The following is an 18,153-nucleotide window of genomic DNA, read 5'->3' on the forward strand; positions in this document are numbered from 1 at the left end:
AGTTTGGTTTTTCTCATGCTAGAGCATTGCTCATGTTTCTTTGCTTAGTTCATTAATCTTTATTAAATAAAGATGTTGGTTGTTCATAATGGATAAAACTGATATTCGGCAGAACAAGAAGTCTAAAGGTGTTTCTTATTAATTTGTCATTAAGTGGAGAGATCTAGTTTTCTGGATTAAATCTGTGGTGATGCCCTGTGCCTGTGTTCTCTCTGTTTATTGACTTGGGGCAGCTCCATACGACAATACGTACTTTGTACCAGGGCATAAAATTTATGTGCATTACATATATTAGTTGTGTGAGGGGCGTGTACATTTGTTTTGCTGCTTGTTCCTTTAAAATGCATAGAAGCAGCAACTGGAAGAGCAGCTATTTAAATTACAGCAACCATTTTAAAATGTACATCTATAAATAGAAATTAGTGTATGCAGATTTTATGCAAATATATATATTCTTTATTCCTTTTTGCAGCATTTGTACCAGAACATGCTGCTAGTCTAGCATGATCTCATACTTTGGACTTCTGATTATGAAAATCTATGACCTCATCAAATAGCATGGACTTTACTTTCTATCTCTTGGGGAAAATGCTGCTTTGTCCCAGTGATTATTATTATTTGCTTCTGGAAAGCTTTGAAAGCTTGCTGCAGCCTAACCCTACGCATGTCTTGCGTGTCGAGGTCCCCAGGGTCACCCCAATAACTCACACATCACACAGAATTTTTTGTTTAAGATTTTTGGCATAATTTTGCCCACAACTTTATTAAAATACAAATTTGTGAGTGAGTGGGACCTCCTTCCATATACTGTATGCATAATATTCTTGCATGTGTATATAGGAAGCCGGATAAAATGTTGTCTCTTAAGTAGATATAATTTAGCAGCACAAGAGGCTTGTGGACTTGATGGTCTAAGGTTTTGCATAATGGCTCTATTAGTAGCAAAGCATTGTGCTTTCATTGATAACAGTAGCCAAATGGAATGCCTGCTTGCCTAGGAAATCTACTAATTTCAGAATGGGAAACTTGATAGAAATGGGTTCCCCTCTTAACTTATTTAGCAAACACACACCATCTTGATTTGCCGAAAAGGTTAGTCACTACCACTGCCCTGTACGTTCTTCTGAAGTTTGTTTTCTCTCTCTTTTTAGGCTATGGCCAAACTGGTCCGAAGTTTCAACGAGCAGGCTATGACTCTGTCGCAGCTGCAGTTTCAGGCCTCTTGCATATCACAGGTCCCCAGGTATGCTACCACAAGTGAAGCACAGTGCTTTTGCTGTAATTCAAAACTTCATCGTTGCGTGCTTTGCAGTAATGGACAGAATTAATGAGATTTAGGAAGTGGGAAACAGTGGAAATAAGATACTGTGTAGTTAAGGATCATCTTGGCATGCCGTCAGGGCCTCCTCCTCAAGAGTCTAAAACATTGCCTTGATTTCAGATTGATTTCAAGAAAGAACACGTGGGTCCCTGCAACAAAACGTTGCAGTATCCCTGGCACTCAGGTGTGTTAAAGGTGTGGGCCTGTGATTTAGGGTGCTTAAAAAGTTAGCATTAAAGACAAGAGTCCTAGTTCAATGGTTGGTCTTCACGTGCCACATTTATTGATTTTTAGGTTTTGAATATTTGGGAAGTGCTACTGGTACACATGGAAGACTGTAGCCTTATGAGGCTTTGCCCTCGGGTGGGGAAAATATTGCGCCCGGGAAAGGGAGATGGGAGTCAACAGACACTCAAGGAATAGTTTCGGAGAAAAAGCTTTTATTTCTGCCATCCATGAACTGGTAGAAGGAGCAAGTGTGATAAGTCACAAACAAGCACGAGTTCACAGCCATTTGCACAGAGTATATATTCCCCTTCCAGTTCCCTCCCCTTTCTCCTCCCTCAGGAGTCCTGCCTCGTGAGTTCCTCTGAGCATGAACAGAAAGCTCCTGTCTTGGGACTCTTCCCAGGAAAGGGAGGCTGAGAAGTCAAGGGGTTTCAGAGTGTTCAAAGATGTTGCAACTGAATGAGATAAAAGTCAGTTCTCAGGCCTGCTCTGACAGAGTCTATTCATTAGCTTTTTGAAGCCTTCTTTTTGCCTACGCACATCATCTTGTGAGAAAAGCAGAGGAAAGCTTTAGCTGTGGATTTTTAGAAGACAAAAGGAATTTTGGACAGTTTTGAGGCCTGGTTGCGGGGGGGGGGGGTGACTTCAGGCCCAGGTGGGATCACCTGTCCTCACCTCCTTCAAGACAATCGAGTATTAGAAGAGTTTGGAAGAAGAAGAGTTTGGATTTGATATCCCGCCTTTCACTCCCCTTCAGGAGTCTCAAAGCGGCTAACAATCTCCTTTCCCTTCCTCCCCCACAACAAACACTCTGTGAGGTGAGTGGGGCTGGGGGACTTCAGAGAAGTGTGACTGGCCCAAGGTCACCCAGCAGCTGCATGTGGAGGAGCGGAGACGCGAACCCGGTTCCTCAGATTACGTGACTACCGCTCTTAACCACTACACCACACTGGCTCTCCATGCTATTAAGTGCTTGGTTTGGCCTTCTGTGAGGTCGGAGAGGACAATTTATGTCTCACTTCTGGCCTACAATTTTGCAAGGCTGCTGTAAGCTACTCTCTCTCAGCCTGGCTTTTGTACAGTGGTGCCCCGCAAGACGATTGCCTCGCAAGACGGAAAACTCGCTAGACGAAAGAGTTTTCCGTTTTGGAGGTGCTTCGCAAAACGAATCTCCTATGGGCTTGCTTTGCAAGCCGAAAATGTCTTGCGAGTTCCTGCGGAGTTTTTTTCCTCCCCCCCCTTTTCTAAGCCGCTAAGCCGCTAATAGCGCTAATAGTGCTAATCCGCTAATCCTTCAATGGGCTTGCTTCTCAAGACGAAAAAACCGCTAGACGAAGAGAATCACAGAATGGATTCTTTTCGTCTTGCGAGGCACCACTGTACTTGCAGTTGGGTATTATACAGTAAACTACGTTGCAGGAGTATATTTCAGTTTCTCACTTTCCTTAGTCTCTCCCCCCCCCCCCCTTTCAGATGTTCTGCAGCTCTCAGGGTTACCCTGACTGCCAATGCTGCTCTGTTGTGCATGGCCAATGTCTTTCTGGCTACGTCAAGTACAACCATGGGAGGAACCATGTCAGTTTTTGCCCTCTCAGTCTCTCAACACTCCGTGCCCCTGAGTTGATATGGGGCTGTTTGGGGGGATTCATTCTCCCTCAGCAAGACAGGTGGGAGCCAGGTTCGAATGTAGGCTTGCCCATGAACTCCTTCATTCATGCAAGGTGCCATCCCTGCGCTTAAGCCCTCAATACGGGGCTGATGGAAGGATTGTTAGAGTAACATATGCTCAGCTCTTGGAACACTATCAAGTCATATAAAAATGTGAGATACTATTACATCTCACTTGTTCTGAAGATTTCAGCAGCTTCATTTTCTTTCTGCAAGGAGAGATGTGAGCAAGAGATTTTAGTTATGTGTTGTGACTAGTAATTCCGGTTTGACGGATACAAAGTTCTTTAAAAAATGGAAGTTTGATTATTTGTTTATTGGAAGAAGTTCTTCTCTCTGATTTGTTTGCAAAAATACAAAAATGGAATAAATCAAAAGTTTAAAAATGTAGCTTATGTAAGTATAGAACTGATTGCTGATTATGTTTTAAACTTAACAAAATAATGTGAAGTTCTAAACAATGGAAAAGCTGAGCCCATCCTGTGTCCTGCAAAGCATGCTGGGAAGCACCATAAAACCCTATTAATTTTATATAAAGCATTAACAACAGTAATAAAGAATAACAACAACAATATTTTAGATTGTAGGCAGGCACTCTCTTATCACTGACATTTGTAAGGCACTTTTTTGGCATATTTTGGCTGAAGAATGGGATAAAAATGCTTCTAATAATTTAAGTAGCTTGCCATTTACAATTTTTCCCTGGGCTGTGCAACAAAATAAAATATGCAACATATAGTCATCATTAAGAACCAATAACTCAATCTTCCTTGCATAGAGGCAGCATAAAATCATTTATGGCCCAGGTTTAAAACACAGTTTAAAACCCTGTGATAAGAAGGGACCAGGCAAGGCTCTCTGCCGACTTTCTTCCATAGCTGAAGTGCCGCTACTAAGAAGGCTCTCTCCCTCACTTAATTACTCTTAAAGGAACCTCTCCTAAGGTGTTTAGGGTTTTGTAGGTTAAAACCAGATCTTTAACTGGATCTGGGAGTGGACTGGGTGCCAATGCGGCTGATAAATCACTGACATAATTTAATTAAAACTTGTGGTTCTGCTTTGAACCAACTGTGGTTTTCAGGCCATTTTTAAAAGCAGCTCGACATACAAAGCATTTCAGTAGTTAAAATGGGAGCTATATGATATGATAATCTTTATTGTCATTCTCCCATACAGAGCAACAAAATTGAAAAATCTACATAAGACATTCAGAAACCAACAAGCCTGCTATCACAACCTGGTTAGCCCCCTAAAACTCTGATACCCCATTTTAAAATAAAATATACTCCCATAGAGACTCCTTACACTGCGTTTAAATCTATTAAAGCATGGATAACTATGGCTATTAGACGATTTACCATCAAGATAGAAGAACTACTAGAAGATTTTCCAATCATAAACCATAAAGGAAAACAATGATCAGTAAGACAATTCTACATATCCCTCCCTTCTAATTGCTGTGCATTTAAATTGTAATATTGCCACGGCAGGGGACTTTTCTATAAGGTTACAGATTGTGGGCCACTCTGAATGTGTTTCAACTTGAATTGATCCCTATAGAGTTGGATCAGACTTTTAGGTAAAATACAAATGATGCTGATGCATCTGGTATTATCATTTGGTTATCAAACTTCTCCTGCAAAGCTTTGATCTCCAGCCAACACATTTGGAAAAAGATTAAAGCCAAAGCAGTAGGGTCTAAAATGCCTGAATAAGAAAAAATGGTGGCACATTCAGAGAACATAATAAATCTAAAAGAGAAAATTACTAACAGTTTCCAAGTCTGCAGTTTCTTATGGTACCTTTTCAGCTTCTTTTTAATTGTATTTGTTGTATGTACTGGGAGACTCTGACTGCATGGGCACTTTAACCTATAATAGTTTACTACATGGGGTGCCTAACTGGTTAGAAATGTTAGCACAGCATGAGCTCTTTTTAAGGATTATTGATCTTGCTTAATTATGAAGAAGATGACCTAACTGATGCAGATGCCTTTGTCTGGCACGTGGCCATTTTAAAATAACTCACAGAAACATAACCTGAATGATTCTGTGTGCTGGAAGCAATTTTGAGTGGTCTAATCCAAACCCTCATGGCTTCCCGTGTTGTGCTGGACTTTGCCTCCATATGTGCCATTGTTTAGCAAAGAGAGAGGCTGAAACTAATAAGAAATTGGCTTCTGAATCTGATTTCCATCATGATGAGTTGGGTGTCAGATGATGAAGCTAAATACAGATCAACTTCCCCACAAAATATTTAGCCTAATCCTATGGTTCTCATCCCTAAAGAAACATTAAATGTGTGTAACTACATTTATACTGCAATTCCTATGTACTGCTACCCAGAGGTAAATTGCACTGAGTTCAGTGGGGCTTTGAGACACACTCCCATTCATTATTTGTGGCCTTTACCTCTCCTTTGCCTCTGTTACCTCCTCCGTTTGTGAACATTTAGATTGTAAACTCTTGGAGACAGAGATCCATCGTTGTCGTTTGGTTTAATTACATGCTATGCCCATTGGTGCTATGTAAGCAAATTATTATCAACTGTATGATTCTTTTCATTCTTACAACCAACCATACAGAGATGGAGCTCTGTCTAACTCAAAAGTCTGGCTACCAGCATTTTAAACACTACTTGATGTAAATAAGCCTTATTTGTGGTGTGTTTGTCCTCCCCTTTTGCTTTCCAGTCCAGATCAACAAGTCCTAAGGAATGTAGATGGTTAAAGTTAGAGAGTTTCCACTTGGAAACTGAAACTTTATTGCCATCATGCTGGAGGGTGGAAATTCATGGAAGAATGAGTTGGAAGGGACCCAAAATAATCTGAATTCAACCCAGTTCTACTCTGGGTGCTCATCATCTGAGGCCCTCTTCCTGTGTTCCCTCCATGAGAGGTCTGCAGGGTGGCAACACGAGAATGGGCCTTTTCTGCAGTGTCTCCCTGGTTGTGCAATGCTCTTTCCAGGGAGACTCACCTGATGCCATCATTATATATCTTTAGGCATGAGGAAAAAACTTTCCTCTGTAACCAGGCCTTTGGCCTTTAACTATCTGTGGCATTTTAGTAGTAAGTGGGATTTTTTACTGTATTTCTTTTTCCTCTTGGTTTTCATGTAGCTTTGGGGGGGGGGGTTGTCTGCCTCCCTGTCTGTAAGTTGTTTTGGGTTGCCCTGGGCAAAATAAAGTGACTAACAAATTCAGCAAATGATAATAATGAATAATAAAAAAGTGGGATTATCCATGGTCACAGTTAACAAGCAGATCACTTGAGAAGCTTGTGGTCACCTTCATTCTTAGAATCCTTAAACCAAAATAACTTGCTAACATATTTCCGTGGAAGAGTCAAAGCCAAGTCTGTAGCTAATGGCAGTCATTTTACAAAATTTAGAGAAAAATGTTTGTGGTATAGAGTGTAGAGTATTGAAATGTCAGTTTTTCTTTTGTCTTATTCCCCCCCCTTCTAGGAAGGTGAGCCAGTTAGGCCAGGAGTAGCAATGACCGATCTTGCCACAGGATTGTATGCACACGGTGCAATTATGGCTGGACTTCTTCAGCGATATAAAACAGGGAAGGGAATGCACATAGACTGCAATTTGCTATCATCTCAGGTGAGAACATATTCTGATATTTGGATAATGAGGACGGGATTCACTTTCTGAATAATCTCTGCAGTATGGCACATGTGCAGATTTCACTCAGGAGGCTTGTGTGTGTGTTAATAAAGAAAAAATTCACTGCACTAACCTGCTCCTATAAATGACATGACAGGATATCTATGAGGTTGAATTTATTGCACTAATTTAGCAAACTTTTAAGAGCATTTTAGCAAAATGATAAAATATGCATGTGGACTTGAATAGCTACAAGTATGGTTCCAAAAATAGCAGATCAACAGTCTAATCTTTGGCATATCTTACTGCTAGGTATGTGGGTATAGGCAACCTAAACTGACTGAAATGGTTAATTATCGATATTATGGAATACACATACATGCACCTATCTTTCTATGAATAGTACTTACCTTTGATCAGCAATTGTTCTATGCTCATAAAAAAGATGGTAAGCAATTTACCAGGCAGAACAGTTTTATAAGCCAAATTTTAGCTCATGTTGAACAAGCCTTAACTATGTACAGTGGTATCTCGGTTTACAAACAGCCTGGTTTGCATACGTTTTGGATTACAAACACGTCAGACCTGGAAGTGCGTGTCCCAATTTGCAAACTCTTTTTGGATTACAACCCATTTTTTTTGGATTACGAGCAAATTTTTTTTGGAGGCCCCATTGGCAAAAGTGTGCCTTGGATTACAACCTGTTTTGGTTTACAAACGGACCTCCAGAACGGATTATGGTTGTAAACCAAGGTACCACTGTATTTTGCATTTTCATTTTGTATTTTTCTGTTGTGAACTGCCCTCGGATTTTCAGATGAAGGGTGGTATACAAATTTAATAAATAATAACAATAACTATTTTTTGTATTTTATTTCCCCCCCAACGTATCATCTTTACGTGCATGTGTAATTTGCGGTTCATTAAAATTACCATTAATATTCCCTCTGATTTTGAGTGATTTTGAGTAAATGCAGAATTTTTTGAAAAAATCTATTTATGTTACTGTTTAGGTAGTAAATTATTACCATAAGCCCAGTCTCAGACCCATTGCAAAATGCATGTTGGAAATGCCATTAAAATGCAACTGAAGGGAATAGTTGGGAAGATTTATTAATTTGTTATCCATTAATTTTATTTTTAGCCTGTGCTTCATCCATATCAGGGTGGAAAGGGACGTGGGTGGTGCTGTGGTAAACCACTGAGCCTCTTGGGCTTTCCAATCGGAAGGTTGGAGGTTCGAATCTGCACCATGGGGTGAGCTCCCGTTGCTCTATCCCAGCTTTTGCCAACCTAGCAGTTCGAAAGCATACCAGTGCAAGTAGACAAATAGGTACCGCTCCAGTGGGAAGGTATATGGCGTTTCTGGATGCTCTTGCTTCCATCACAGTGTCCTGTTGTGCCAGAAGCAGTTTAGTCATGCTGGCCACATGACTTGGAAAGCTGTCTTTGGACAAATGCCAGTTAACTTAGCCTGACGCGAGATGAGCGCCGCAACCCCATTGTTGCCTTTGACTGGACCTACCCATCCTTTACCTTTTTTTACCTATCAGGGTGGATTACATCTAAATGCACTGTTAAGACAACAAAGCAACTTTCACTAGGTAAAACATCAGAGAATATACACAGAACAATAATACAACACAGTACTGCTAGATGCTTCATATGCAGCTGCTTATCAATATTTTTCTTAATTATATACACGGGGGACTCATATACAGAAAGAAAACTTGTGGGAAGAGAAGGCTTCTGTCTTCTTCCCCAGCACTAATAAAATGAGGTCCCAGCATGATTGGAAGCCTTAAGGAAAGCATCTCCTATGGTGCCTCCCCTGCTCACCATCTGCCTTTCCAGTCACTCCTGTGCCTATAATTAAAAAGAAGAAAGAACAGATGCATAGCTGTATCTAGTAAACATCTTCCCAAGTTAAAGCTGTTACCCTACTGGGTCACCAACCTTTCCTTGCCCAAGGAGGCACATTTGGAATTTTCAAATGCTGCCCCAAAAATGCTTCTGAGGTGGACAACATTTGGCCTGTCACAAAATGGCTGCCATTGGAGGCATGGCCAGTCACACATTATTGCCTTTTTCTTGCTCATTCTGCATGTTTGTACCTTGCCTACTGGGAAAAACCCCAGAGACAAAAGGAAGTGACGGGGGAACCGGACCAAAAAACCAATGGCTCAGAGCCAGAGAAGAGGAAAAATAATCACATAAACTCTGTTTCTTCCCATTCCTTCTCTTCCTGGTCTGTCCTCCATCCCCTGCTTGCTGTTGCCTTTCAAAATGTGTTGCATCTCTTCTTCCCAGCCACTCCACTTTCTTCTTGGATTCCAATCTTAGCATGAAAAACTGGAGTTCCTCTCTTGTCTACTGAAGGTTGATTAGGCAGAGGTGGTTCTCTCTTTTTTTAATTAATTTTTTTTTGAGATATAACAGTAAAAATGAAAAAGAAAAAAGAAAAATACAAAATAAAAACAGTTAAAAACATACATTTTTTCTTTTACTTATTTTCTTTTAACTTATTTCCCGGACCTCCTCATACCTCCCTTTTTTGTATTCCACTTCAATTTGTTGGTTCAGCAAATCCTTACCATTAAGCTTTTACCCATTTGTAAACCTTTTTTTTTCCGTATCTCCTAAAGCATTACAGCTGGAAACCCCTTAGTTTCTATCCAACATCCTTCTAGCATTCATCAATTTTACAATATTTCTGTAAATAGTCTTTAAATTTCTTACAGTCTTCTTTCACCATCTCTTCTCCCTGGTCTCGGATTCTGCCAGTCATTTCTGCCAATTCCATGTAGTCGATCACCTTCATCGGCAGAGGTGGTTCTCTTCTCCCTTCTTAACAAGGGGGAAAGGGGGCAGTGAGGGGAGGGAGGAATGTAGAGGCTTCAAGGGCACAATGGGCTGGGGCTGAAGGCTTGCATGGTTGCCATGTTGGGAACACCAGCTCCATAAGGTTTTAATTCTGTGGATTTGCTAAATCAGGCCACAGCTGGATAGTAGCTGATTTCTCACTGGGAGCAGCTCTTTATGAGTTGATCCGAAATTAATGGCTGGGCACCTGCATTCCAAAGTGCCTTGGCTATAAACTTTTAACCCCTAACATAAAGTCCCTTTGAAACTTCCCCCTCCACTTACGTTATTTATGATAGTCAACTCGTCTTCTTAACATCAGCATCTAAACAGTATTCTTTAGACGATAGTAAATAAGAAGGAAGTGGTTTTCGTACTTGTTTCCAATTATGAAACTGATCTGTGTCTTCTGTTGTGGCCTGAAAATATCTCTTGGAAGTTTTTATAATATCATTCCTGAATTTAATTGTAACCAGTTGAGGAGCAAGCAAACAACAAGAGCGCTGAGCCATTTCAGTTTCTACCATCTGCCTCAGTCTGACATTAAGCAAGGAATCTTACACTTCCATAAAATTCAGCTGTCTTTATTGTGCATTCCCCCCCCCCCCCCAACTTTTGCCAAGGAAAGAATATCACTTTGATCCAGAGAGCTACTCGACTAACCACTGTGTGGCTATTTCCCTCTCAGCCTGCCCCCCCAGGCTGTGGGGTGAGCTGCTTTCGAAACACAGGCGTTTCAAGAGGTTTGCAATGCAATATGGGAGGCTGCTGGGGTTTTTGTTTTTGTTTTGAAGGAGGGGGAACCAACACACCTAACTTTCACCCACCTCAAGAAATTCTTCTGCATTGCTGCCTGTAGTCAGCATTGTTAGCATTGCACATTTACTGTAAGCCTCTCTTCTGCTTCTAATTACTTAATTTCATGCTTAAGTCACAAAAATATACAGTATTTTCTTTTAATTCTAGATCAGCTCTGGTTACGGCACTTTCCTTTCCCTTTATTGACAGATTTTCTGCTTAATGATATTTTATCCCATTAGCCATTAATTCTTTCAGTGCAATCCAGTGACTACAGTTGTTCAGATATTGGTGTCTTCAAGATGGGATTCCTGTATGTCAGGGGTGCCCAAACTTTTTTCAAAGAGGGCCAGATTTGATGAAGTGAACATGTGTGAGGGCCGACCAAAGTTTGTTAGAGTTGAAGTTGTTGAGCTTTTTTTTTAGGATTTGACCCCAGTAAATAAACTGCCACAGGGGCCGGATTAGGCCCCCAAGACGGACTTTGGACATGCCTGCAGAAGGTAGTGTTGACTGCTGTAAGATGATTTGCTACAGCACGAGTGAATCCCTGCCAGCACAGAAAACTCTTCCTCAGAAGAACTGCACTGGCTTCTCCTTTGCTAACTGGCTCAGTTCAAGGTGTTACTATGACACTACAAAGCCCACAACAGCTTATGACCAGTTTACTTCAAGGACTGTATCACCCCATATGTGCCCACTTAGATGGGCAGAACTGGCACTTTTTCTTCCAGTTCCTTTTCTTCCAGTTGTATCTTTCTCTATTTTTCTCACTTGGATATTCTGTGTTCTCTGAAAGAAACCTAAGATACATGTGTTCATCATTCATGCAAACATATGCACACATTCCAACCTCTGTACTTCCATTTGTCTTCCTCGGGCAGCCTCTCGCTTGCAGGCCCCCTGGTTTCTCCTCTCCTAAACTTGATAGTTTGTCTTTCCTTGTTTGGGGTGCAGTGTTACTATCACACCTGCTGTTTTGGCCAAACATATTTGGGGTGATCAGATGCAAGGGAGGCAGAGAGCTCAAATACCTTTTAAAAGTTCCACAGAAGATGGAATTTCAGCAAGCACAGCTTGTCATGCAGGGGTGAGAAAAAAGAGATGTTGAAATATCCTCTGCTCAGCAGCTGTTAAACAAGCTGCACTTTTCACCAGCAATTAATTTTTTGTAGATAATCATCTGAACAAAGACAGACCATGGACTGCCAATTCCATGTCCTCCAGCAAGTCTCAGTGTTGCTGCATTGATTTATTAATCATATAATATGACTTTTCGCTTTAATTGGGTTGTTCAGCTTATTTTGTAGCTGTTGCTTTAACAGTGTTTTATAGATTGTAATTGATTCACTTATGATTTGTTAATAATTCTAGAATTCTATGTTGTATTTGTGATGTTCTATTATGTTCTGTTATGTTAATAATATTTATTGTTTCTAAGCTGCTCTGGGATTCATTTGAATGAAAAGTGGTATAGAAATATAATCAGCCTCAAATAGATAGGAATGTAGGCTTCCTAGGTCCAGCATTTTTTCCACCAAAGTTCACTAGCTGCTAGCAACCATAACATAAATCAGGGGTCATCAAGCTTTTTGGGTCCGTGGGCACATTTGCAAACTGAATACACTCTCACGGACACCCCACACGCACCACAACCAAGCACACACCACAACCTTCTCTACTAGCAACTGCAGAATTCTTCTTTTGGGCTCTCTTTCACATTTCAGTTGTAGGAGGGGGGGGGGACCCTGTGGACATTAAGGAAGGGCTTCCACAAGCACAGGTGCACCTGTAGGTCTCATGTTGGCAATCCTTGACATACCTGGATTATTTTCATTTACGTTTGAGAGAGCTTTGCTTCTCAGAATGTTATCTGCTCAATCAGCCACATTATTTTTCATCAATCAAGGAAGATACAGATATAAGGTTATTTATTCAGATTTTGTTAAGTGCAGAGGGGCATGCAACTGAAAGAGGTCTGAAGAAATGCCAGAGAGGTTTTTTTACTCAACATGATCTTTTCAGCATTTGCACATTTTGGGCAAGTACATATCTGAAAATGCAGAATCAAAATAAGTTTGAAAATAAATTTTGTCTTCTATTTGTGACAATTGTGGAGTGGGTTTGGGGATATGTACAGTATGGGGGGAGGGGAGAAACCTCTGTATGTATGCCCAGAAGGTTAATACAGGCAACTCCCGACTCACGTGGGGTTTGCGTTCCTGGCCGCTGCCTACATCAGTCTGTTCTGCCCCCGCCCCATCCTCTTGCAGTGCCAGAAATGACACGTGTGTCATCCACAACTCAAATGCGCACGGGTGGAAAGTTGCCTGTATTAATTCAGCCATATCCTAAATCAAATAGAGTTCTAAATGACACTTTTCTTTTGAGCAGTGCTGTCTTTTGACATCTGAATGGCTGAACATCCATTTGTACTCGAGACAACACAAAGGGTTCAAAGGAATGCAAAATAGCTGGGTGATCAGTGGGCGCATTGGAGCTGCAAAGATGGAAAGCTGAATCTCTCATGTTAAAAACTTGTCCCATTTCAAATGCAACTCGCCTCCAGAGATTTGTTCTGTATGTTACCTCACGGCTCAGTAGGACAAAAGCACGTAGTAATAGGCAACTTTCAAGTGTCTTTTTAGCCTTAAGGCCACTTTTTTTGTTCATTCAGTTACCGCAGTGTAGGAATGTAGAGAGCCATTTGCCGCCTTGATCTCTCTGTCTCTGTAGTATGAAGCAAGAGTTCGTAGCACTGTAGACTGCGGTGTAGACGGTTGAAAGAAAGCATGCTTTTGAAATATTTCCTTTAAAAGGCATTCTGTGAAAGCAAAGGGTCATTGCTATTTGAAGATTCTTCATTTTCTCAGCTACTAGAAAGACCTTCCCAGCTTAATGGAAATAAGCAAAATTCCTGCCCTGGTGAAACCACATGCTGTTGAAACGTTGATCACACGTTGGTTGGTTTTTAAGCTCAACACTGAGCTGGAATAGGGTAACCTATATTAGTAACTTGCACTGTTTCTTATTTATAAATCTCTTGAGAGTTCTTCATGGTGTCCACTAACTTTTATAGAATTTCACAGGCCTCTTCCTGGGAACTGGCAGTGCTGATGTGGGTACCTACCACATGATTTAACCAACTCACTTAGCCAAATCCCAAGACGTTACTGCAGTTGCATAGATTCTCAGCCATGCAGAAAGCTACTGTTTATTGGTAATAAATACATTGCATGAACAAGCAGCTAAGAGAGAGAATTTAACCACAGCAGCATATGAAAGTAAATTTGCTAACCTCTGGTTACCCCTACTGGATATCATCCAAGAAGATAGTTCCTTCTCCAGCAATTGATGCTGCACCCTAGAAATCTGTGAGGCTTTTATGAGGATGGGGCTAGCCTTCCCTCTGCTCACATCTTTCAACAAGGTATTGCCAATACTCACTGCCATACATCTCTCACCCTTGCATGGCATTTTGTTTGCCCGAGGAGGGCCAATTTTGACACTTCACCATTCTGTTCCTATCCTTTAATGTCATCCATAAGTGTGCCAAGTATAAATATTTATTGGGCAGGGCTATGAAGCTGTTTTGTGTTGGGTTTTGTTGCTTTTCACCGCTTCTCATTGTGGTGGATAAACTAGGAGGAAATACATCTTTGGGGTGTATCTAAATTTAAGAAAGCCATATGAAGATGCAGAATGCCCAATTATTTTCAATGAATTAAGATAAAGAAAATGGTTTGTTAAAAATTTATTTCCCATCTTAACTTAACTTAACTTAACTCTTAATACCCATGCTTGCTTGGGACATTACATACATATTATTTTGACAGAGCCACAGTAATGACACTTTGTGGGATTTTTAAAAGCCTCTTGAAACACGATTCCCTCTTTTCTGCCTGTTCTTCCCCTCTGGCACTTAGTGTCTTGTTTCCCTGGCTGTCTGATTTTTGGTTTTAAGAACATTAAGTTTTAGCATTACACGGGGGAATTTCAGTTTTGCTCTGATATTACTAGGTGTGTAGAATGAAACATGTGACATGATCATCCTTTGTGATTGCAGACAGAAGAATTCAAGTGTGTGTGTGTTCAATAAATTGAAGAAGGAGTGTTTGGTAAATATAGACAGACATGGTATATATTTACAGCAGGTAGGTCTGTCTGTGCAAGTGAATGAATGCTGAGACTGTATCTTTTGGGACAACTGCTTTCATGTCTAAAGGCCACCCCTTTGGGTTTGCTACTTAAGATGGAAACAAAAAATGCCTTGTAGGCTTTAAAGAAAACTCTGTAACCTGCAGACTAAATAATTGGGTAATGGGATGTATTATTTTGTCTTACCTCCTAAGGATTGCAAAGCATTTGGAAGTTCTGATGAATATTAGCTCTCTTGCAGCTGCTGTGGCCCTAGAAGAAGAAGAAATTCAAAATATCCCCAAAACACATGCAAACAATAGACCCAGACGTATTAAGAAGTAGGGAAATGATCCTATAAAGCAGTTTCCTACTCCTTAGGGAATTCTTTGGTGAGGAAGAAGCTGTTGTTGTTTAGTCGTTTAGTCATGTCCAACTCTTCGTGACCCCATGGACCAGAGCACGCCAGGCACCTCTGTCTTCCACTGCCTCCTGCAGTTTGGTCAAACTCATGCTGGTCTCTTCGAGAACACTGTCTCACCATCTCGTCCTCTGTCGTCCCCTTCTCCTTGTGCCCTCCATCTTCCCCAACATCAGGGTCTTTTCCAGGGAGTCTTCTCTTCTCATGAGGTGGCCAAAGTACTGGAGCCTCAGCTTCAGGATCTGTCCTTCCAGTGAGCACTCAGGGCTGATTTCCTTCAGAATGGAGAGGTTTGATCTTCTTGCAGTCCATGGGACTCTCAAGAGTCTCCTCCAGCACCATAATTCAAAAGCATCAATTCTTCGGCGATCAGCCTTCTTTATGGTCCAGCTCTCACTTCCATACATAACTACTGGGAAAACCATGCCTTTAAATATACAAACCTTTGTTGGAAGAAGCTACTTGCTCACAAGTAGCTGGACCAGTAATCTGTTTGGATGGACTGCAGGTGGGTCAGGGTGAGGTTGACTGGAGCCTGCAGGCTTCAAGACTCCTGGTGGGTTATGAAAATCCCAAGGAATCATGGAAGAAGGGGAAGCCTCAGGAAGGTTGGGGATACCTTTTGAGGGAAGACAAAAAACTGATGTGGAGGTGCATATTGGGATATTTACTCCTCCCATCCTCCAATGAGCAGGATTTCTTTGGCCTGATGGGAAGATGGAAAAGGGAGTTCAGCCTATATTTCCAGAAGGAAGAAGCAGCTGCCTTAAGCTCTGAGAAGACTTTGGGACCCAGAAACTACAATTCTACATCTTTGCTACTTTCAGGCCTAAGACAGAACAGCTAATGACATCCCTCACCCAACAAGTGAGGATGCCTGGTGTCCAGGGTTTGTCAAGTTATTTTAGAATCTGAGGCGGAAAAAGACGCAAGCACTATTCCTTGGCAGTAGAAATAAAACAATAATAACTAACTAACAATGTATTCATTTACCATTTTTTTTAATACCACCCAGTAGTAATATGATCTCAATGTTGTTTTTTGTGGCACCTCTAAATCAGCTGCTTGAGGCTGCTTCCCCTCTCCAGCGGCTGCTAGGGGTTGCATGTCTGCTGAAGAAATACTGGGTGTTGAAGAAGATTCTGCTGTGATTTAGGATGTATTCTTAGTTTGCCCATCACAGCCTGCTGAGTCCAGCTGTTGGCTTGTGTGAGATGCGAGTGCACCTTTGAATGCTTCCAGCACATTTTAGGTAATTGCAAGAGGCAATTGGAATATCGGCAGGCAATTGTCTTAGGAGTGGGGTCACTCAGAGGAGAAGATGGTGAAATGCAAACAGGGGACACAGAAAGGGCTGAACTCCTCAATGCCTTCTTTGCCTCAGTCTTCTCCGATAAAGAAAACAATGCCCGACCTGAAGAATTTGGAGCAAATGATTCAGCAAAGGAAACACAGCCCAGAATAACTAAGGAGATAGTACAAGAATACTTGGCTAGTTTAGATGTATTCAAGTCTCCAGGGCCAGATGAACTGCATCCAAGAGTATTAAAAGAACTGGCAGATGTGATCTCAGAACCACTGGCAGTCATCTTTGAGAATTCCTGGAGAACAGGCGAAGTCCCGGCAGACTGGAGGAGGGCAAATGTTGTCCCTATTTTCAAAAAGGGGAAAAGAGAGGACCCAAATAATTACCGCCCAGTCAGTCTGACATCAATACCAGGAAAGATTCTGGAGCAGATCATTAAGAAAACAGTCTGGGAGCACCTAGAAAGGAATGCTGTGATCACCAATAGTCAGCATGGATTTCTGGAAAATAAGTCATGTCAGACTAACCTGATCTCGTTTTTTGACAGAATTACAAGCCTGGTAGATGAAGGGAACGCAGTGGATATAGCCTACCTTGATTTCAGTAAGGCATTTGACAAGGTGCCCCATGATATTCTTGTAAAGAAGCTGGTAAAATGCGGTCTTGACTATGCTACCACTCAGTGGATTTGTAACTGGCTGACTGACCGAACCCAAAGGGTGCTCATCAATGGTTCCTCTTCATCCTGGAGAAGAGTGACTAGTGGGGTGCCACAGGGTTCTGTCTTGGGCCCGGTCTTATTCAACATCTTTATCAACGACTTGGATGATGGACTCAAGAGCATCCTGATCAAATTTGCAGATGACACCAAACTGGGAGGGGTGGCTAACACCCCAGAGGACAGGATCACACTTCAAAACGACCTTGACAGATTAGAGAACTGGGCCAAAACAAACAAGATGAATTTTAACAGGGAGAAATGTAAAATATTGCACTTGAGCAAAAAAAATGAGAGGCACAAATACAAGATGGGTGACACCTGGCTTGAGAGCAGTACATGTGAAAAGGATCTAGGAGTCTTGGTTGACCACAAACTTGACATGAGCCAACAGTGTGACACGGCATCTAAAAAAGCCAATGCAATTCTGGGCTGCATCAATAGGAGTATAGCATCTAGATCAAGGGAAGTAATAGTGCCACTGTATTCTGCTCTGGTCAGACCTCACCTGGAGTACTGTGTCCAGTTCTGGGCACCACAATTCAAGAAGGACACTGACAAACTGGAACGTGTCCAGAGGAGGGCAACCAAAATGGTCAAAGGCTTGGAAACGATGCCTTATAAGGAACGGCTAAGGGAGCTGGGCATGTTTAGCCTGGAGAAAAGGAGGTTAAGGGGTGGTATGATAGCCATGTTCAAATATATAAAAGGATGTCGCATAGAGGAGAGAGAAAGGTTGTTTTCTGCTGCTCCAGAGAAGCGGACACGGAGCAATGGATTCAAACTACAAGAAAGAAGATTCCACCTAAACATTAGGAAGAACTTTTTGACAGTAAGAGCTGTTCGACAGTGTAGCAACATATGGAGAGGTAGAGGTTCCCCACATCTGTGCTAAGCCGTACGGGCTCCCAGAGAGGCGATCAATTACCTTTTTAGATGGTAGGCAACAAATAATAGATTTATGGAACAGATGATCTGTTGTTGTTTTTAAAAAAAAAACATAGACTCTGCTTCTGACACCTTTTAGTGTCACAGAATTAGCGGGAAATGGTTCTTGGTAGCCTTGCTCATAAGAGTCAG

At 41.5% G+C, this 18,153-nt stretch overlaps 1 protein-coding gene across 10 annotated transcripts in view; it reads left to right on the forward strand.

Moving 5' to 3' along the window:
* The window catches only part of SUGCT (succinyl-CoA:glutarate-CoA transferase), a 294,353-nt gene that overhangs the window by 33,796 nt on the left and 242,404 nt on the right, over positions 1 to 18,153 (forward strand). For all 10 annotated transcript variants that reach the window (XR_014517940.1, XM_083468830.1, XM_083468832.1 and 7 more), the window contains exons 7-8: positions 1,152 to 1,243; positions 6,685 to 6,828. Coding sequence is in view for 9 of the 10 variants with exons in the window: in XM_083468830.1 (XP_083324956.1) it covers positions 1,152 to 1,243; positions 6,685 to 6,828 (236 nt within the window). In the remaining variant the exon portion in view is untranslated. The remainder of the gene's footprint in view (positions 1 to 1,151; positions 1,244 to 6,684; positions 6,829 to 18,153) is intronic.

Source organism: Podarcis liolepis (genome assembly GCF_965112155.1).
Source record: "Podarcis liolepis genome assembly, chromosome: 12".
NCBI lineage: Eukaryota > Metazoa > Chordata > Lepidosauria > Squamata > Lacertidae > Podarcis > Podarcis liolepis.